General features: G+C 47.3%; 1 protein-coding gene across 11 annotated transcripts in view; it reads left to right on the top strand.

Annotated features, from left to right (window-relative positions):
- The window catches only part of Nav2 (neuron navigator 2), a 625974-nt gene that overhangs the window by 467035 nt on the left and 137623 nt on the right, over positions 1 to 21316 (top strand). For 9 of the 11 annotated variants that reach the window (XM_026777610.1, XM_005370352.2, XM_005370350.2 and 6 more), the window contains 3 exons: positions 10841 to 11936; positions 16164 to 16276; positions 19827 to 19935. In XM_026777610.1, the coding sequence (XP_026633411.1) occupies positions 10841 to 11936; positions 16164 to 16276; positions 19827 to 19935 (1318 nt within the window). The remainder of the gene's footprint in view (positions 1 to 10840; positions 11937 to 16163; positions 16277 to 19826; positions 19936 to 21316) is intronic. The other 2 variants (XM_005370351.3, XM_026777606.1) reach the window with 1 other exon arrangement.

The following is a 21316-nucleotide window of genomic DNA, read 5'->3' as shown; positions in this document are numbered from 1 at the left end:
TGTGTGTGTGTGTGTGTGTGTGTGTGTGTGTTGGCATTCCGCTGCACTGTTTTGTTCCCTGTGGGAAAGGAAGAAAGCCATGCTCACTGTTCCTGCTAAGAAGAGCCGACTTCAGCATTTAAAAGTCTTACTCAGCCTCGCACGGGCCAGGAGCTAACATCTGAGCCACCGTCAACTCAGTTCATAAGGTGCTTGTATGAAATGATGAGTTATTTTTATGTTTTTCTCATTTTATTGGTGTGGGGATTGCGTGTGTGTGGAGGTCGGCGGTTGGAGGTCAGAGGTCAATTTCCGGTTTTGTTCCTCAAGTAGTTCCCCTTGTTTGCTTTTCAGACAGGGTCTGTCACTGGTCTGGGACTCATCAGTTCACTTAGGGTGACTGGCCAATGAGCCCTAGAGAGCTCCCGTGGCCAGCTTCCCAGTGCTGGGATTACAGGTGCACACATCATGGCTGGCTCTTTGTAATGCGGGTGCTGGGTATGAAATTCAGGTTCTCCCTGCCTGTAGACCAAGGGCTGTACTGACTAAGCTCTCTTCCCAGCCCAGAACTCAGGATTTGCGATGCATTTGTGAAATGATTTAAGCACTTAGCACGGTATTGGGCGCTCAATGAATGGCAGTCATCTGGCTTTATTTCCCTGCTTATGAATGATCAGGAGCCTCTCTAGGGTGAAGTTACTCAAGTTGCTAGTTACTAAGCTGGTAAGCTGGACTTGGACCCAAAGAGTTGCGTGGCCCGGGGAGCGTGCAGTAGAATGAGATCCCTCGGCTTTCTTTGCACCTTGTCATGATTATCTGATTTGTAAAAGATACATCAGCCTTACAGAGAGTCACTAAGTGAGTGCTTTATTTCAAACACCCATTCCGCTTGTCAGCCAGGCCCGCTGCAGACACCTGGAGGGATCGCTTCCTGGTGCAGCGGCGAGTCAAGCCACTGAGCAGTCTCTGCGGGTGTTTTCTACCTCTGCAGATATTCTTTTCTTCCCAAAAACGAATTCCATTTTTCCATTAAGGAGACAACTGTCAGGCGAAAGGCTCAGAAGTCTGGTAGTTCTGTGTGGATCAGTGACATCCATGAAGCCCTGAAATTATTTGATCTATCCGACACCGAGTGTCTGCGTACTTGGCAGAATGAGGATAAATGACTCCCTTTTTTTCCTCTCGCTCCTGCACATTTGGCCTAAACATGATCACAGATAGTGAATAATGGCCCAATTCAGCCCTTGCTTTCTGCATGATACCCCCTGAGGAATACAATAAGCTAGTTCTTTGGTTGCCTTCTGAGTTTGATTGGCAGAAAAAAAAAAATAACAAGCAGAAAGATTACATCTTGCCAGAGTCCTAAATTCTGCAGAACAAAAACCATACTTAAATTATTACTAAACCATTTGACGTTCCCGTTTTTAAAATGAGTCTCCTGGAAGGGGAAAAATTGCCTTCCTGAGAGAGAAGACCTTAAAGCCTAGCAGATGATGCTGAACTCTCTGAAACCCGTGTCTTGGACCAGAAGGGCCCAAGCTTTGATTTTGTGTTTTAAACAAATAATTACTATGTTTATACGTATGTGTGGGCAAGTACAGGTCAGAGAACTGCTCGCAAAAAAAATGGCGCTCTTCTTCCTCCTTGTGGGTTCCAGGAGTCAAGCATAGGCTATCAGGCTTGGCCGCAAGCTGCCTTTACCTACAGAGCCGTCTCAGCAGCCCAAACCCAGGCTTGTGTCTTACCTCAAGTTGAGGTGAGCAGAAAGTGCAGCTGAAGTATGTGGTCTTGGCAGTGAAGTTACCAATCTCTGCTCTGCTTGACCTGAGGTCCCCTGCTCAGTCCCTGAGCCTCGGTGTCCCCACTGGTAGAATGAGACAATTGTTATCTACCACAATAACTTCGTAATAATGCAAATGAAAAGACCGCAGGAAAAAAGCGTCTGCACAGAGCATATGCTCTGTAAACGTTGGCTGTTACACTTTCAATATCCAATGTTATTAATATTGATTGTGTGTGTGTGTGTGTGTATGTGTGTAGTGTGTATGTATGTATATACCATGGAAACCTTTTGTCAAACTCATGTGGCAGAAGAACTATGTGGAAACATGGAGCGGAGATGCAAAATCAGCTTGGCTGTTCTCTTCAGTGGCAGCTGCCGGCAGACCCAGCCTTGCTACCCTTTGCTGTTCCTAGGTATGCTCCGTGTACCTAGTACTATAATGTGTCCTCCATTCATTTTGTGGGCCTGCTCCCAAGGCTGTTTCTTTACCTTTTGCTGTTGTTTGGTCCAGTGTCATCAGGCAGAATGGGGGTGGAGCGGGCAGCCTTGGTCCTAGTTTCCCACTCTTCGCTCCCCCCTCCCCCCTGCTCCCCCAAGCAGACTATCTCAGTCAGTTCAGCCACTCCTCCTTGACAGAGGTTTAGGAGCATCCTCATTCTGCTTCCGGTCCTTGGAGAGCTGCGAATGCTCTCAGCTTGGACTGGGACTGCTGGAGCCACTTGGGAGCTACTTACAGGTGCAGCTTCGTTGGACCCTCACCAGGTGCTCCTGCCGGATAGGGTTGGACGCAGTCACAAAGTAGGGGCCGGGATCTTGCTGGGGACATCATTAATTCCAGATTCTCTTTGGGGAGAGAGAGCGACTTGGCCTTCCCTAGGAGGACTTTCTAAGAATCCTAAGGTTTTGCTTTTGTTGTTCTAGCGTGTTCTGCACCATGTAGTGGGCACATCCTCCCTGTTCTGAACGCTGCTCCTGAGTTGGCACTGCCTTGGCTGCTGTGGGGTTTGGGGCAGCCGTGTTCTGATGGTGAATTGCACCACATCCCAGGTGGAAGCAGGACCTTCTCCTTCTTTCTGTCTTGCCTCGCTCCCCTGTGAGTGTCTGTTACCTGGTAGGCAGATTCTTTTTCTGATTTGGGTTGTACATCCCACCTGGTGGTCCCCTCATTAGTAAATTTTTAACATGATAGATCTTTTTCTTAACTATCCCATAGAATCAAGTATTTTGTTTGTGACAAAAAAAAAAATGCATTCAGAAAAAACACCATTTTATAGCTTTTGGATAGTCCCAGTGCTAGCAAGGCCTGGAGGAGTCCTGGAGACAGTTTGACACCATTTAGCCGTCTGCTTTCTAAAATCTCCCTGAGTAGAAACTCCTGCTTCCAGTGCCTGCTATTGCCTGGCTTCCCAGGAAGTATGTATCTCAGTTTAACACTGGCTGGGATGCTCCTTCTGTGGGAAGCCTTCCTTTACACCAGGATAGAACACGAGAGGCTGGCGTGCTAGAGAAAGGGTCTCCCTGAAGATTCTTGCCCAGCTGTGGCAGAGGGCTGTGTTTACAACAGCACACAGCAGTTCCACTCTTCCAGAAAGCTGCTGGCCGTGGACAGTGACCTCCTGAGGAATGAGATTGTCCCCCATAAAGTGTTTCTCGTCTCTCTGTGAAATCTCATCCACCCTTGGAAGCAAAAGAAGCAGTTTTTCCACGGCCAATTTTGTCCTTTCTTGTGGCCATATATGGTACAAGAAAGAGACATGGCTTGAGCAATTAAAGCACAAGGTTTCTTCTTGGGGTTTTGAACAAATAAGTTAAAGAGAGAAAGGAGGTGTGGCTTCAAATGATAAGAAGACAGATGCCTTCCGTTTTTAATGGTACCTTTCTGGCTTGGGTATAATAGTTGATAGAACACTTACCTGCCATAAATAAAGCCGTGGGTCCAGTCTCCAGTGCCACATAAACCCAGCATACGTACATGCTTGAAATATCAGCACCTGAAGTTGAAGGTTATCCTTGACTACATAGTATTTTGGGGGCTATCCTGTGCTAACTGAGACCCTGTCTCAAAACAGGAAAAGGAGATGTATTATAGGGATGGGGGCTCTTTCTTCAAATGCCATAGTTAAACACCAGGTTTCTTCTCTTCATCCATATAACTAGAAGGATTTAAAATTTCATGTTTTAATGTACAGGATGTAGGGGGAGGTGAAAACAGATATGGGGAGACAGCCAGGTGCAGGTTTTAAGAGTTGATTCTGGTTTTAAAGACAGAGGTGAAACATAAACTCGACTTTATCGTTTGGCTTCTCAGTTCTTCACAGCATCAGTGGGATTTGAAAGATGCTTCCTTGTCAACCCACTGAGAAGCTGTGAGCTGTGAGCACAGCTTTGGAAATGGAACAAAGCTTCCTTAGTTTCTTATATTGTTATTTTAACGACCAGCAGAAAAACAAATGACCTCATTACCCATAGTTTCGCTGGGTTTTATCCAAAACAAGCCTTCAAAAAGCAAGAACGACCTTGTCATATATTAAAGAGGATACAAGGTAGTTGTCCCAGCCATTGAGGACTGCTTATTCCTCAAGGATGAAAAGATCACAAGGGAAACTGAAGAATTTGTGGCTCATAAGGCAGAAAAGCTTGCCTTTTGCATTTCTGCAAACAAACAAACAAAAAACGGTATGGGGATTTTGAAAGGCCATGCATTTTAAAGCAACTTAAAGAACTGGCATCTGTAGAACACAATCTTCATCACAGCTCAGACCTTTTAGGAGCCATTGTAATTGTGGGCATGTGTGTCCTAAGCCCAGTTCCTTCCCACCCCAGCCCATGCTGCTGCCCAACCTCCATGGCCATTTTCATGTCCCTTGTTCCTTCTGTCTGCAAGGATGCTCCCCAAGAAGCAGCCAACAAAAAGACTATGTTCAAGTGTTTGCCTTGATATTAGACAATAAAGCTAGATGTGGGGTGCACACCTGTCATCCCAACACTGAGAGGGAGAGACAGGAAGAACAGGAGTTCAGAGTCACCAGGGTCACCTTCAGCAACACAGTGAGTTGAGGCCAGTCTGGATGGCAAGAGACTCGGTTTCAAAAAAATCAAGTTTAGTGATGATGATGATGATGACGATGGCGATGATGACGAGGATGATGATGATATAATAAATAGTTGCTTTAAGTGTGAAGTGATGGCCCCTTCAGCCAGCCCCAGAATCCTGTGTAACCGCTAAGCCACAGAGCCACAGCCACATGCCCTCCATGGTGTAGTGGTTCAGAGGGTTATCAAGACGCCAACCCAAGCTGTTCTGAAAACATACACTTAGGATAACTCAACTGGTTTCAGTTATCCTCAGAAATCTGAGTGTTCAAGATTGACACCTTGACAAATTATAGGAAATGGCAAACATTTTCCCAGGCTCAATTATCAGATCCATTCCCCAAAAGGCTTTGGAGAAGATTTAGGCAGGAAATCTCCCTCGGGCAGGATTCAAGTCACAGTAGCAATGATAGGAGGTGAGGCGAACCAGCCTGGGACACACTCTGTCTTTGTGCCCACTGGCTTCGGGATCAGACCACCAACGGCTCCCTGATGGAAACCCCGGGGATGGTAGAGTGTTGGGCTATAGCTCGCCTTTGCTGAAGAAGAGAGGAAAAAGTGCCCAGGACTTGCAGAACACAGTGTTTCCATTTAGAGCACTTGATTCCCGTCAGAAAAGTCTAAGGCTGCTTGCCAAAAAAAACCAAAGGTTTTCCTTTTCTTCAAAGGCATCGTGATGTTTTAGGGGAGACTTGGCCTTTATGTGGTGGTTTGTCAGTTGGTGGTGAGTCTTGTAGAACCAAGTTCCAGACTGGCACTGGGTCAGGAAGCCCCATCAGGGGCTGTCCCATCGTACCATGTATGCATGCTTGTACATATGTATGGGAGTTCTTGTGGAGAAGAGAAGACAGCCACAGGGGTGGTTTCTCAGGAACCACTGTCCACTTGGTGCTTTTCTGAGAAATTCTCTCATTGCCCTGGCAAACCAGGACAGCAAGGGAGCCAATGGTCTCTATATCCCTAGCCCTGAGATTATAAGTGAATGCCTGCATGCTGAGGACATTTAAAGTGGGTTCCCCGGGGTTGGAAGACAAGCCCTATATACACTGAGCTATCCACAGTCCTTGCATTAGCATTTTAAAAAATTACACTAGAGCAGATTGTGTCAGGGTTTATTGTGCACATTAAGAGTATGTCTTGGAGGGTGGTGAGATGGCTTTGAAGGTAAACGAGGTCGCTGCACAGGCGTTACTTGAGTCCCCAGGGCCCATGTGGTGTAAGGAAGAAACTTCAGAAAGTTGTCGTCAAGCAGAGTGTGCCATACACATGCCAGGACTCAGACACACACACACACAGAGAGAAAGAGAGAGAGAGACAGAGACAGAGAGAAAGAGAAAGTTGTCAACAAGCATGTTGTGCCATACACATGCCAGGACACAGACAGACAGACACACAGAGAGAGAGAGAGAGACAGAGAGACAGACAGAGAGACAGAGAGACAGAGAGAAAGAGACAGAGAGAGAGACAGAGAGAGAGACAGAGAGAGACAGAGAGAAAGTTGTTCACAAGCATGTTGTGACATGTACATGCCAGGACACACACACACAGGGAAATAGAGAGAAAGTTGTCAACAAGCATGTTATGGCATACACATGCCAGGACACAGACAGACAGACAGACACATACACACACACAGAGAGACAGACAGACAGACAGATACATAAACTCACAGTAGTAAGAGCATCTTGATACTGTTCGTCTAGATAGATAGATACGTGTTCACAAACTGCTTAGTGAATCATGATATTCTTATTTTAAACTTATTTTTGCTCATCAAGGCTTAGTCTTGTTGCTGACCTGGCCATTCTCAGCAATATACTCCATGCCCTTCAAACACATAAATGGATCAAGTGTCTAAAGTAGCCTTTTCAGATGAGTTTTGAAGTCAGTCTGACTTGGGCAAAGGAATAGATTTGATATAAAAATAAGTAGTTTTCGATTTAATAGTGTCTCTTCAACCTGTATTGCTCACAAGCCTGTGTGATTTTTCATAAAATCTGTGAACTGTCTGTGGGTCTCTGTCATATTTTAAGTCAACTTGAAATTTAAATGTCCGTTTAATAAGCGTGAAATGGTTCTTTTATACATGGGCTAGTTGCAATATGCTTTCCAAAGGACAAAAATGATCACTTGTGGGCTGTATAAAGCAGCTCACTTCCTACAGTGGCCATGTGGCCCAGTGGGAGATCGGACACCCAGAACATTCTTGTATGTTTTTCTCCTGTTCCCCGCTTACATTCCTTTGCTGTAAGGAAGGGGGAGGCTCATATACATGAGAAGAAAAGCGAGAGCTGTTAGCTATTAGAGTGGCTCTCTTCTCTTAGAGAACCCACCCATCCCTCCCTCCACTAGGCTTGCTTTCCTAGGACACCAGCGGTTCTGAATTAACAAGGTTGACAATAACCTTGTCCCCCAGACAGCTTTCTCCATTAGGAAATACCAGAAGAGACACTGATGAGGGAGAATATTTGAAAATAGAGAAATACCCTATGCATTACCACGCAGAATAGTAAAAGGGCTGAGTGTATGAATTACGCAAAGTGTGTGATTCCCTGTGAAACAAAAATGGCCATGGCTTGACCTCATGACGCTTCCTCGAGACTCCTTGGAATTGCAGTGTGAGCACAACCAAACAGACTCCAGAGAAATAGCAGGAATAGTCTGTCCTCTTTCCTTGTATCAGAAAACACGGTCTCACTATGTAAGCCCAGAACTGACTTAGACAAGGCTGGCCTCAAACTGCGAGACCTCCAGACCCTGCATGCAGCTCAATCTCTTTCTTACAGATCTGCCTTACTTTTCTTTTGCACTTATTTTCCTGCAAATGATCTATGAATGAGTTCTTTCCTGTTTTTCTAAATGGTAAGATTCATTAAGACAGGGAGATCTTTGGTTCTACACGTGCCCCAGGTCCCTGGAACAGCATCTGGTGCATGTGAAATATTTGATGGACATGTGTATGCTGGTATGAACTTGATGAGTGTCAGGGTGGAGGGTGGGTGCACAGGGGAGTGAGCGGGCGGGTGAGTGTGTGGAGGATGGAGGGTTGTGGGTGGATTAGTGAGTAGATGGATGGATGGCTGTATGTTTCCCTTGGCTTCTGGTATGATCCCGGGTAAAGGGAAAGGCAGTTTTCCTAGGAAAAGTGATCCTGGCTTGGAAACTTTGTTTCTTTAGCCGGAGAGATTCTTCCGTGGTACAGCTGCTTCCTGATGGGTGGCATGATCGGCCCTGCTGTGGATATCACCATTGTATATGATAAGGCAGGAGGAAAGGAAGTGTCTGGAAAACAGTCTGGGCACTGGACACTACTGTCTGCGTGGGCTTGTTACAAGGATGTGGTAGGGCTGGGGAATGACAGAGAGTTTTCCTGAAAGCCCAAAGCCCCAGGTTCATTCCCAGTTCCACACAAACAAAGGTAGTAGACACTGCGAACATAGAAGCAGAAGGCCATCCTCGGCTACATAACAAGTTTAAGGCTCTCCTGGGCTGCAGAAGACTGTGCCTTTAACAACAACCACAAATAATAAAAGTCACTACCATGGTGTCCCCAAGAATGCTGTGTCAGGGTTCAGTTTGACCTGGGTTCAAATCCCAGTTATTCTGTTTTTGATGAGTGAACATGGTCACAAACAGCCCTGCCTGTCCTTGAACTCACAATGATTCTCCTGCCTCTGCCTCCCAAGTGCCCGGCGCAGGAACACCATTTAGCAATACACTGAGTGGTGTGCCTCCAGATCTCCATGAGATACCCGCTCCAGGGCGGGGGTGGTGTCAAACCAAGGACACCCTATGACAGGCTGGTGGTGTGGGAAGGTTTCCTCAGCCCGTTTGCAAGCCAGCCTGTGGTTCTGCCCAGGAAAAGATCCAGCAACACCCGTGAGTTTTGATAGAGGAGTTCTGTAGCACCCTCCCCTCCAAATCCAAATTCCCCAGTAAGTCAGGAAGATGGATGTGTTTTAAAACATTGGGAGGTCTGCTTTGGATCACCCAGAGCTGCGGCTTCCCCATGCAGCTGTGGGCAGACTCAGCCAGTTCCCTGGCTGCCCGGCTCCCAGTGCTCGCGCCCCACACAGGGCTGCCTTGACCCAGCCTCGACAGCCGTTGACTTTTAAATCATCAAAAGCCGCTGTATGTACAGTTTACTCTGTTGCTGGAAGGCAGCAGAACGTAGGTATTAGGAAGATGGGGGGGGGGCGGGTGGCTGAGGAAGCAGCCGTTAATCCTGCCAGGCTTCTGGGCACAGGAGTAGTTGTGGATGACAAAAGTTAATTAGAAACATGAGCAGTTTAACCGAAAACACTTGTGACAATTGGAAGGGCAGCCTCTCAGCTTGCAGAATTTCTCCCAGAGAATCCTTGTGGGAGAAAGTGGCCGCCGCTAGGTAAGTCCTGTCACGGTGACTTTGTGAGCTGTGTTCTCTCAAGGAGCTGATGGGGCTAGGCTTTGGGGTGCCCCCCCCCCGGGGCTCAGGGGAAGCCGTTTCCTCTGTCCTCCAGCCACTTTCTCTAGCAGCTACTGGCAATCGGAACCACTGATGTATCATGGCAGTCCCGTCTGAAGAAGGGGGCTGCAGTTTGGGGGGCTTCTGAGTCAGGGTCATTGTGGTGAGTAACAGAACGGTAGTAGGGGAGCCCACATTTCCCAGAATGGTCCTGGCACTTATACGGAAATATCTTCATAGATTTCTGAGAAAAGTCTGTGGGCAAGGAAGCATGCATTGAGCGCCAAAGGGGAAGCCTTGACTTTCAGATAACCTGTGTTTTTTTGCCTTGTGTGTGTTGGGGGGCGGGGAGGGGGTGCACATGCTCAGATTGTATTCTTTAAAAGCAGTTTGCACTGTTTGTAAGCCTTTGAAACTGCCAGTATAATGTCTCCTCGTGCCATTGGTCAGTACACTCAGCTGTTAACTGAAAGGTTGGTGGTTCAAACCCACCCTGGGATTGGGGGGGGGGGGTAAGTGTTTTGAGGAGACAACGCCTCCTCCTTTCTCTCCAAGCGAATGCAGAGAAAGAAGATACTTGTCTTCTCACCTGTTTTCCTGAACAAGATAAAACAAAATGAATTCTTTTCTTTTCTTTTTCTTTTTTTCTGAGACAAGGTTTCTCTGTTGCTTTGGAGCCTGTCCTGGAACTAGCTCTTGTGGACCAGGCTGGCCTCGAACTCACAGAGATCTGCCTGCCTCTGCCTCCCAAGTGCTGGGATTAAAGGCGTGCGCCACCACCGCCTGGCCTCAAAGTGAAATTTTTTACACTGGGCATAGTGGTGCATGCCGTTAGTCCCAACACTTGGGAGGCAAAGGCAAGCAGATCTCTGAGTTCGAGACCAGCCTGTTCTACAGGGTGAGCTCCTGGACAGCCAGAGCTGCTCATAGAAGCCCTAGCACAAAGAAAGAAAAAGGAAAAGAGAGAGAGAAAGAGAGAGAGAAGAAAGAGCAGGGTCAGCATAAAGAAAACTTACAAGATTTGATAGGAGTTAGAAACTTTTATTGGTAAACTTTTCATTTAAAATTATTGATTTCTGCTTCATTTTCATGTCTGAGTTATCTCCTAAAAGTTGGACACATCTCGACTATTATGCATAAATGGAATTCTGGGTTAAATGATTTAAAGTATATTATTTCCTGCACCCTCACACAGCACAGAAGTGGTAGGTGGTGGTGGTAAAGGATTTTCCCCTGTTCGGTGGATTATTTACATTCTCAGTTGCGCTCTGCGAGTTACTGTTAAGATTGGCATGTGTTTACAGAACAGACACAGCCAAGATGTGCTGGGGCTGGGGGAGGTGCCATGTGAACAGCGCATGGGGGACGACAGGAGGATGAACGGCATTTAAAGTTTAACCACAGATAATCCACACCTCCAGCCGGGGCTGTAGGGCTTATGGGTGGGGAGTGACTGGCCAGGTACCATGCCTGACCTTCCAGCGTCTTCAGTGCAGCTCAGCGGTGTGATTCAGGTCCCTTTCCCTTCCCTGTCTCCGCAGAGCCACTGGCAAGCTCAGCCTCCTCCCATCCCGGAATGAGCGAAAATGTACCTGCTCCCTTGGAGAACAGCCCTGCCATCCCTGTTAACTGCTCCTCAGCCATCCCCCAGCCCAGCATGACCTCCAAGCCCTGGCGCAGCAAGTCCCTCAGTGTGAAGCATAGTGCTACATCGTCTATGCTCTCGGTCAAGCCCACTGGGCCTGAGGCCCCCAGGCCTGCACCTGAAGCCATGAAGCCTGCCCCCAACAACCAGAAATCCATGTTGGAAAAACTCAAACTTTTCAACAGTAAAGGGGGCTCTAAGGCAGGTGAAGGCTCAGCGTCCCGGGACACAAGCTGTGAACGATTGGAGATCCTGCCCAGCTTTGAAGAGAGCGAAGAGTTGGAGGCTACTAGCAGGGCACTCTCTACTGCAGGGCCTGCGTCCAGCAGCCCCAAGATTGCTCTCAAGGGCATCGCGCAGCGAACTTTCAGCAGGGCGCTTACCAACAAGAAGAGCTCCCCGAAGGGCAGCGAGAAAGAGAAGGAGAAACAGCAACGGGAGAAGGAGAAGGAAAAGGAGAAGGGCAAGGACTTTACCAAGAGAGTTTCCGTGACTGACCGGCCTGACCTCAAGGAGGAACCCAAGGAAGAGCTCAGTGGGGTGGTTGTGACTGAGATGCCAAAAAAGTCCTCCAAGATTGCCAGCTTTATCCCCAAAGGTGGGAAGCTCAACAGCACCAAGAAGGAGGCCACAGCTCCATCCCACAGTGGAATACCAAAACCAGGAATGAAGAACATGCCTGGGAAGTCCCCAAGTGCCCCCATACCTCCCAAGGAAGGAGAGCGGAGCCGAGGGAAGCTGAGCTCAGGGCTTCCCCCACAGAAGCCCCAGCTGGACAGCAGACACTCCAGCTCCTCCTCCAGCTTGGCATCCTCAGAGGGAAAAGGCCCCGGTGGGACCACTCTGAACCACAGCATCAGCAGTCAAACTGTCAGTGGCTCTGTTGGGACCACCCAGACCACTGGAAGCAATACCGTCAGTGTTCAGCTACCTCAGCCTCAGCAGCAATACAACCATCCCAACACAGCCACAGTTGCACCTTTCCTGTACAGGTAAGACAGCACCTGCTCCCCCTGGGTAAAGACCCTGGCTTCTGGCTCTGCCAGTGCAGGGTCCAGGAGCATGTAAGCCAATAGCCAATGAAACACATAGTTCCATCCTGGTGCACTCAAGTGGACAACCACTATAGCAAGACAGTGTTGAGGTGGGGGACTTTGTGAGCTGAGCCCAGGATGAGGAGGCATCACCAGGCCTGTGGGGACCAGGGCATTTCAGTAACACTTTAAGCTTGTAGACCTGACTATGCAGGGTAGTCAGATTGGTGTTACCCAAAGTGAGCTGTAACCTAAGCTATGTAAGTAAGATTTCTTATGGCAGCATTGACCTTGAACTTCCCGAGTCCCACAGTCCCTGCTACCTGCTGAGACTTTCTGAGAAGAGACGAAGGAAAAATTGATTGATAAGGGCCATTGTAGAAAAAGGACTATTGTATTAGGATGAAGCCTGCTGACCTTTTCCTGTTTCTGTAGCCCTGTTGGGACCTCTGTAGAACCCCAGCAGTCCGTGTGGAACCAGGAGCTACACGCTCCTTGCTGTTCTGTCCGAGATCCACTCTGCTTTGCCATACCACACACCCATGCTGAAATGGGCACTCGAGACTCATGGAAGCCCCTGTACCACTGAAAAGGGGGCTGAGAGCTTGGTTCACAGAGCTGGCCCTGGTTCTATGCTGGACAGGAATGGTGTGCTTGACCACGCCTCACAGCTAGGCCCCTGACACCTGTGCATATACCAAAGTAGTCGTGTCCCATTCTGTCCCCTTCGTCTGCAGCTCTCTCCCAAAACACAGGCTCAGAGCCGTGTGCACACACTCAGTATGTCCAAGTCGACAGTTGTACATAAGTAAGACATAATTACACGTCCATGCACCAAATGCAAATGCATGTTCACATAGGTGCATTTGCGTAAGCCCAGGTGTGTGCATTCTCACCCATACTTTCAACTTCTTATATTTGTGTGGCTTCCCAAAGAGCTTCCCTCTCTCCCTACCTGAAGTGTGGTCCTGTGAACTCATACTTCCAGCCACTAGAGACGTCAGGAGAAAGCTAGCCAGCATCCGTGCAGTCAGGGGATGGTGCCAGGCTCCCACGCTCACTCTCTTCCGCCCTCTTCCCCCTTGAGTGAGCATCATCGCCATCTCTTTTGATTGGCAGCCAGTTCTATATTATTCAGTCGAGTTGTCAGCTCAGCTAATGGTGCTGGGAAGAGCACCAGGCCTTTTTTCAGTAGAGTCGTGGTGCGGCTGCCGGTGCGGCTGCCTGCACGGCTTCTCAGGAATTGCTCTCTGAAGCGTGGAACAGCTGATGGAACAGCTCCCCGTGAGATTGTTACAATCCTAGCATCATTCAGCATCGAGGTGAAGCCCGCTCAGGCTACTCGACAACTTTTGGACTAGTCAAATTAAAATGTGTGAGTGTTTGATCCCCATCAGTGTGACTCTGTCTGTTTTGACTGAGTTCTTTGGCAGACTCTAATGCAAATGCCTGTCTTCTTAATTATTATTATTATTTCAAGCTTTCCTATGGGAGGAACGGTTTCTCATGACTAATGTGAGAGGAGCAGGAAGAAGGGAAACTCCCAGATGCTGGACTCCTCTTTGAAGGAGCCTGTGAAGGACTGGGAAGAGTCCTGGATAGGAACTGGACCTGCACCCTGCCCTGTGTTACCCATTGTGGTCTTAGGCACTGGCTACAGTGACAGCTAGCGATTGCTTGTGAACCATGTGTGTGCAGAGACCCAGCTAACGGTCTTCTGGAACCTAGTCTCCTGAGTCATCCCAGCTTTGTGAACTAGCTTGCTTTTAAAATCCCAATTCTACACACAGGTAATTGAGGGTTAGACTAGGAAATTTGTTCCAAATCACAGAGCTGGTAATTAAAGGAACCTGTGTTTAAAACCAAGTCTGGCCTGGTGGTGGTGATGCATGCCTGTAATCCCAGCACTCCAGAGGCAGAGGCAGGAGGATCTCAGCGAGTTCAAGGTCAGCCTGGTGTACAGAACGAGTTCTAGGACAGCCAGGGAGCATTTCTGTCTCAAAAAAAAAAACAAACAAAAAAAAAAAAACCAACCAATAAACAAAAGACAAATCCGTCCTGCTCTCTAAGTCAAGGATTCTTGGTGCTGCAGCAATGTTTCAGCTGTTAAGAGCACTGGCCACTCTTGCAGAGAACCTGGGTTTGGTCCCCAGCACCCACATGGTGGTTTACAGCTATCTATAACTTCAGTTCTAGGGCATTTGATGCTTTTTCTGGCCTCTGTGAGCACTGCAAATATATAGTGCTCATACATACATACATGCATACATACATACATGCAGGCAAAGCACTCATACATGTCATGCATGTAAAATAAATCTATCAAACATTTTTTAAAACAGAAATCTTTACATGTACAGTAAGAGAACTGTAGTTCACAATAGACAATGTCTCAAGCCTAAGCCCAGCTGTTCCAGGCAGGGTTTGTTGGCATTGTGTCGGATGACAGCAGGCGCAATGCAGAACGCGCCTGAGTTCAGAAGAACAGGGCAGTAGCAACACACACAAGTATCCTGCTCCTGTAGAGGGCGCAGCCACTGCTGGGTACCAGTAGGTGGCGCCCTACAAGACTGGGCTCAGTAGCTCCAGATCTTTCTTTCCACAGGATGAAGGGAGAAATCCAGCTGGTTTCTTGTGTGAAATCACCCAAATTTTAAAGTCATTCTTATTATTTTTAAACATGCATGTGTGGGGGAAGATGGGCATGCGATTCCAGGTGCCTGTGAAGGCCAGAGGCCTTAGATGCCCCTGGATCTGGAGTTAGAGGCAATTGTGAGCTACGCATTGTGGGTGTAGGAAATTGAACTGGGGTCCTCTGCAAGAGCAGTATGCACTCTTTACTGCTGAGCTATCTCTCCAGCTCCAAAATCTCACAAACTTTAAGTGATGAGTTGATTTACCAGGTGTGGTAGCACACGCCTTTAATCCCTGTACTCTAGTGGTAGAGATGGGCGGATCTCTGTGAGTTCTAGGTCAGCTTGGTCTATATAGTGAGTAGACAACCAGGACTATGTAGAAAGTCCCCCTTAGAGAGAGAGAGAAAGAGAGCTAATTTATTTTTTTTTTTAATTACTATGCAACCCTTTAGCAGTACATCTGAGGGCTAGCTGTATACCTATCTACCTTTCACTTACATTGTCTCTTGGCTAGAGGTAGTGTGTCTGTTTTAGAGCCTTCATAAATCCCAAGTGGATGATGAGAGCTCAAACTCTGGCCGTGGGCTAAATAAGGGCACTGGGATAATGAGAGACCTCTAAAGGGGGTGGCTACCGGAACTGCAATAGATAGCTTCAGTGGGAGGGAGAGGAGAAGAGAACGGTGGGGGTCTGAAGTTAGCAGTTTATCTCACACAATACATCTACACTTTTGGTGTGTTCTTGGGGGTGGGGATATTGCCCCTTCCTAAAACATGCTAGAACACATACCATGCATGCATAAGGCCCTTGGGCTTACTCCCCAACAACAACAACAAAAATGGGGGAGAGGGGTTCATTCTTTTCCCTGGTAGTGAAAAGCAGCTGGATCAATCCAGCCCTAGATGCCAATAAACTAATGTCACAGGTCTGTGACAAGACAGTTGTGGCCAGAAACCTCCCTTGCAAACCAAACATTGGTTCAGTTTGCTCGACAAATAAGGGCATGGGAGAAGGGTTGGGAAAGTACATATTTCAGTCAAGTGTTGAAATAATGATCAATGAGACCTTTCATGTCAGAGCATCTAAGCTGTGAATCAGAAACCTGGAGGGCAGACACAGCCGCTTGGCACCCACTCCTATTCTGCTTCGCATCCCCCATTACAGAGAGCCATGTCAGGCAGATCGTGAGGTGAGGGGACTGTCAGTGGTGTCATCTTTAGGCTTTGCTTGCTGGTGCTGTGGCCCCTTACCTGTGACTTTTTGACCTGAGTTTAATGTCCAGACTACCCAGCCATGTGTCTGGTTGGATCTCGAGGCTGACTTGGGAAATCAGTTCCCGTCCAGAAATCGCAGACCTTCCTTTTGGGCTTTGCGTGTTTCATCTTTCTGAGTTCAGTCGCTCTCTCCACGTGTGGCTGTTGAATTATTTAGCGTCAGTCTGCTGGCCCATTCTGTCCCACAGCTGCTAGCCTGGCAGGCCATGGCAAGCAGTGCAGATGTGATGGTTTCCACTCCTGATGACGGTGTCTGCTCTGATTTGTATGGAAAGGTCCCAGACAGACACCGAGGGGAATGTCACGGCAGAGTCCAGCTCAGCGGGGGTGAGCATGGAGCCCAGCCACTACACCAAGAGTGGACAGCCTGCTCTGGAGGAACTCACTGGTGAGTATGAGCCCTGGGTTGTGTGGCTGTTGGTGGGGAAGCCTTTCATACAGGCACCTGCTAGGCAGGCTAATGTCATGGCGCTGGCGCTGAGCAGTATTGCTCCCTTGTGTCACCAATTTACGTCTTCCCTTTCCTTCCTTTTCTCTTGCACAGCCTCTTCCGTCTTCCCCAGAACTGTCACTAAATCTCTAACTTGTCAGGACATCTCGTGTTTGGACCCTGAACTGCTTTAATGCTCAACTTTGAGTCACCCTGTTTGTCCTTCATCTGCAGTTGCTTCTCAACAAAATTTAGAACTCTAAAATATTAGATTTGTCAGGCACCTCCCTTGATCTTTCTCCATTATTTATGGAGACAGGGTCTCCCATTGCTCTAGCTAGCCAGCTTGCCTGGTGTCCTCTGCCTCTGGCTCTCAAGTGCTGGGATTATAGGCTTGACTATTATGTGAGTTTGTGGGGTCTAAACTCTGGTCTTTACACTTGGACAACAAGCACTTTATCACTCACTGATCTATCCACCCCAGCCATGATGTTACAGTATGGAGATAAAAAAGAAAATCAGAAATAGATTTGGAATTCATTTTGGGTGTGTCCTATCCATCAGCTCCTCCTCTAGTCTACATATAAACCATGATTATCCTTTTTTTAAATATTTATTTTATTTATTATGTATACAATATTCTGCCTGTAGGCCAGAAGAGGGCACCAGACCTCACTACAAATGGTTGTGATCCACCATGTGGTTGCTGGGATTTGAACTCAGTACCTTTGGAAGAGCAGGCAATGCTCTTAACCACTGAGCCATCTCTTTAGCCCCCCATGATTATCTTTTTAAATATATTTGAAGATCTATGTTTTGCCTGTGTGTGTGTCTGTGCACCATGTGTGTGCCTGGTGCCTATGATGTCCAGAAGAGGGCACTGGATCTTTTGGAACTGGAGTTACAGGCTGTAAGCTGCCATGTAGGTGCTGGAAACAGCTCATGTCTTCTGCAAGAGTAGCTGGTACACTGTACTGCTGAGACATCCAGAATTCAAAGTTTCTTACCTATACACTAGCGTGTGCAAGCACACATACTTTAAAGATTTGGCTGGTAAATTCAAGTTTGAGCACAGTTCAAATAAGAGAAAAACTTCTCCCGAATTTCTCTGGATTAAAGGGGGTAGAAAATTAAAAAGAGCTGTACTTCTAATCTAGACATTTTGCTCTAGTAAATATCTTCTATAGCCAAGCAGTGGTGGTGCAAGCCTTTAATCCCAGCACTCCGGAGGCGGAAGCAGGCAGATCTCTGTGAGTTCGAGGCCAACCTGGGCTATAGAGTGAGTTCCAGGGCAGCCAGGGCTACACAGAGATACCCTGTCTTGAAAATAAATAAATAAATAAATAAATAAATAAATAAATAAATAAATAAATAAATAAATCTTTTATGATAATCATGTGGCTGACCTTTTTCTACCCCTACACTCCAGGAACTCCCAGTGCAAGGCCAAGGAACTTGGTACCTATCTCAGGGGTGAAGCTTAATTCTGTGACCTTTCTTAGGTGACAGCTGTTCCATTAGAAATCTTGGTCGGAAGTTCTACTCAATGTCTAATGTAAATCCTACTTGCTACTGTCACATGTTTTCTTTTCTTTTCTTTTTTTTTTTTAAAGAAACTGTGCAGGGGGGGCTGGAGAGATGGCTCAGTGGTTAAGAGCGCTGACTGTTCTTCCAGAGGTCCTGAGTTCAATTCCCAGCAACCACATGGTGGCTCACAACCATCTGTAATGAGGTCTAGTGCCCTCTTCTGGCATGCAAGCATACATGGAGGCAGAATGTTGTATACATAATAAATAAATAAAATCAAGAAAGAAAGAAAGAGAGAGAGAGAGAGAGAGAGAGAGAGAGAGAGAGAGAGAGAGAGAGAAAGAAAGAAAGAAACTAACTGTGCAGGGACTCCTGAAGTCACAGCTTTTCTTTTCTTTAAAGATTTATTTTTTTTTTATTATGCATACAGTGATCTGTCAGAAGAGGGCACCAGATCTCATTATAGACAGTTATGAGCTTCCATGTGGTTGCTGGGAATTGAACTCAGGACCTCTGGAAGCCAGTGTTCTTAACCTCTGAGCCATCTCTCCAGCCCACATGTTTGATTTTCTCTAGGGAGATTTCTTATTTTTTCCTGTTTTAAATTTCTTTATGTGTATGAGTGCTTTTGCCTGGTGCCCGCAGAGACCAGAGGGAATCAGTTCTCCTGGGACTAGATTTGTGGACAGTTGTAAGGCACCTTGCAGATGCTAATCATCAGACTCAAGTCTCTGCAAAAGCAACAGATGCTCTTAACCACTGAGCCGTCTCTCTAGACCATCCTTCATTTCTTTAATCATTGAATCTCCTTTGCTCCCCGGCGAGGCCAAATGAAAGAGAGTAGTGAAAGATCACAAAGCAAAACTGCGTCGAGAGGCACGCAGCTTCTCATCCTGTGTGTGCTGTTTCTTGTGTGAAACCCACGGGAACCAGTGTGGGTTCTACTCAGACATGGGAATGCAGGCTGTGTTGAGGCTTTGATGGGCATCGTACAAAGGGTGCTGAAGGCTCTAGCCTGTGTTTCTACTGGATTTGGAGACGGGTGCTATGGCCATGCTCATTTCAGAGGTATGGAATCAGAAGATGGGGAAGAGCAACTTCTCCACAACTGACGATGCAGCTGCTGGTCAACAACACACATGCTAGAAGTAATGGGGAGGGAGGCCTTCCCTGGAGATTGGCAGTGATGAGCAAATGCAGGTAGTTTGGGAAGAACATGTATTACCCAGAGAAATAAAAGGCATTAAATTTTCTTATGTGTAGAATAGTGGTCTTGGAGGCATGGTCAGTCTTAGAGGCATGCCTTCAGAAGGAACCCTTTCATTGGAGTATCCATTCATCTGTGTGTGTGCATGTGCGTGTGTGTATATATCTCCTCAGATCTATCCATGCATGCATGCATCTATATAACTATACACACATACTGACGAATTCATCCATCTGTCCATACATACATACATACATCCTCAATCCTTACTAATCACCCACAACAAATGCTGGACATAGATTAGCATTATCATCCCTGACTTGGTTGCTGTTCTTTCTTAAAAATCTCATGATCGGACTGGAGAGATGGCTCAGAGGTTAAGAGCACTGACTGCTCTTCCAGAGGTCCTGAGTTCAATTCCCAGCAACCACATGGTGGCTCACAGTCATCTGTAATTAGATCTGGTGCCCTCTTCTGGCCAGCAAGCATACAGACAGACAGAACACTGTATACATAATAAATAAATAAATAAATCTTAAAAAAAAATCTCATCTTGTAGCCAGGCATGCTAGTGCATGCCTTTAATCCCAGCACTCAGGAGGCAGAGGCAGACAGATCTCTGTGTTTAAGGCCAGCCTAGTCTACAAAGCAAGTTTCAGGCCAGCCATGGCTACACAGAGACACCCTGAAACCCTGTCTTGGGAAAACAACATAAGAATAAATGAGCCTCATGATCTAGTGACGTCAGACTGATCTTAACCCTTGCTCCTCCAGCAGAAGATCCCGAGGCTCGGCGGCTGCGGACAGTAAAGAACATCGCGGACCTACGACAGAATTTAGAAGAGACGATGTCCAGTTTACGGGGAACTCAGGTTACACACAGGTATGGGCAGCGTGAATTGCTTTGCTCTCTCCCTCTGTTTCTTTCCTGCATACCGGGCTCCCCACAAGTGGTTTGGTTGAGAGCAGAAGAGAAATGAAGGGGGTAGAAGTTAATATACAGATACTGACCCTGCTGAAGGTTTCTAAGGGCACAATTGCCCCCGGCTCCATTCACACTTTCTTTGACTTGCATCATTCAAGCTGTTGGAAGGAACAGGTGAACTGTGTCTGACCTGTGTGACTTGAATTCCTCCCAGGTCTCCTGACACACATGATGGTGTTAGTCATGCACGTGTATGAAAGTCGAGAGGGAGTGTTTATACAACACCGCTCTGTTTAAACTATGGCTTTGTTGGAAGGAATCTCGGGTTGTTTCCCTTGTTCTGCAAGACCGTTGAGGAGGATGCAGAGCCGGTGCTGCCAGGATCTTGGCTGAATGAGGTCTTACAGTTTGTGTTTGGCTTTGAAAATCAAAGAGTCCCAGCTACCCCACTGAGCCCTCATGGGTTCTCATGGCTTCTCCAATTTCAGAGGAAATGTGGGACTTCCCCACTGTATCAGTTACTCTTCTCATGGCTGAAGTGACTCGAGGAAGAAAGTGGTTTGTTTGGGTTTTGGTTTAAGAGGAAGCGATTCCTTGTGGAAGGCGAGGCAGCTGGTCCACCGTCAGGAAGTGGAGACAGATGGATATTCTGGTGCTCAGCTCCGCTTTCCTCTTCTGATTCAGCCTTGGACACCAACTCATAGAAAGAGGTCACCCACATTCAGGGTCGGTCTTCCCTCCTCACCTGACCCTCACGGGCATGCCCAGAGGCTTGTCTTCTATCTAGGTGAGGCTAGATTCTGTCAGGTTGACAGTCGGTACTAAACTGTCAAACTCACCACTAAGAATCTGTAGGTTCTGACTTCAGTCAAACTCAGAGGTCCAAGATGTCAAAAATGAGGTCAGTTCCAGGACTGGGGACAGGGGATGGGACAAAAGCAGCCACTGGCACCCAACCGGCTGTTCAAAATGTGAACTTGAGAGATACCTAACCCTGTAGGTATCTGAAGAACTTGGATCCTGAACTTGGGTCCAGTGACTTGATTGAGCATGAATCTATCATCCCACTTCCCATCTAGTCACCAACACTGACTCTAGGATGTTATCCAGGGAGGGGCGGGGATGTGACATGTGGCCTTAGTAGTTCAGGGCAGGCTGTTCTAGCCAACCCTTGAAGCATGGCGCAGCATGCTACAACCAATGGACCAGAGGGTACTCCATCCCTTCTTCACAAGTTCAGCATGTTCTGTTTTCTTTCCTGAACTGGAGAGAAGATTCTGGTCTTCCAGCAGAATGAGGCTTTGCAGTCTGTGTTTAATTACAGGGTCAGTGGGGAGGC

Source organism: Microtus ochrogaster, unplaced genomic scaffold (assembly GCF_000317375.1).
Source record: "Microtus ochrogaster isolate Prairie Vole_2 unplaced genomic scaffold, MicOch1.0 UNK76, whole genome shotgun sequence".
Classification (NCBI taxonomy): Eukaryota; Metazoa; Chordata; class Mammalia; order Rodentia; family Cricetidae; genus Microtus; species Microtus ochrogaster.
The sequence above is the reverse complement of the archived record's forward strand: the minus strand, read 5'-3'. Positions and strand labels throughout refer to the sequence as shown.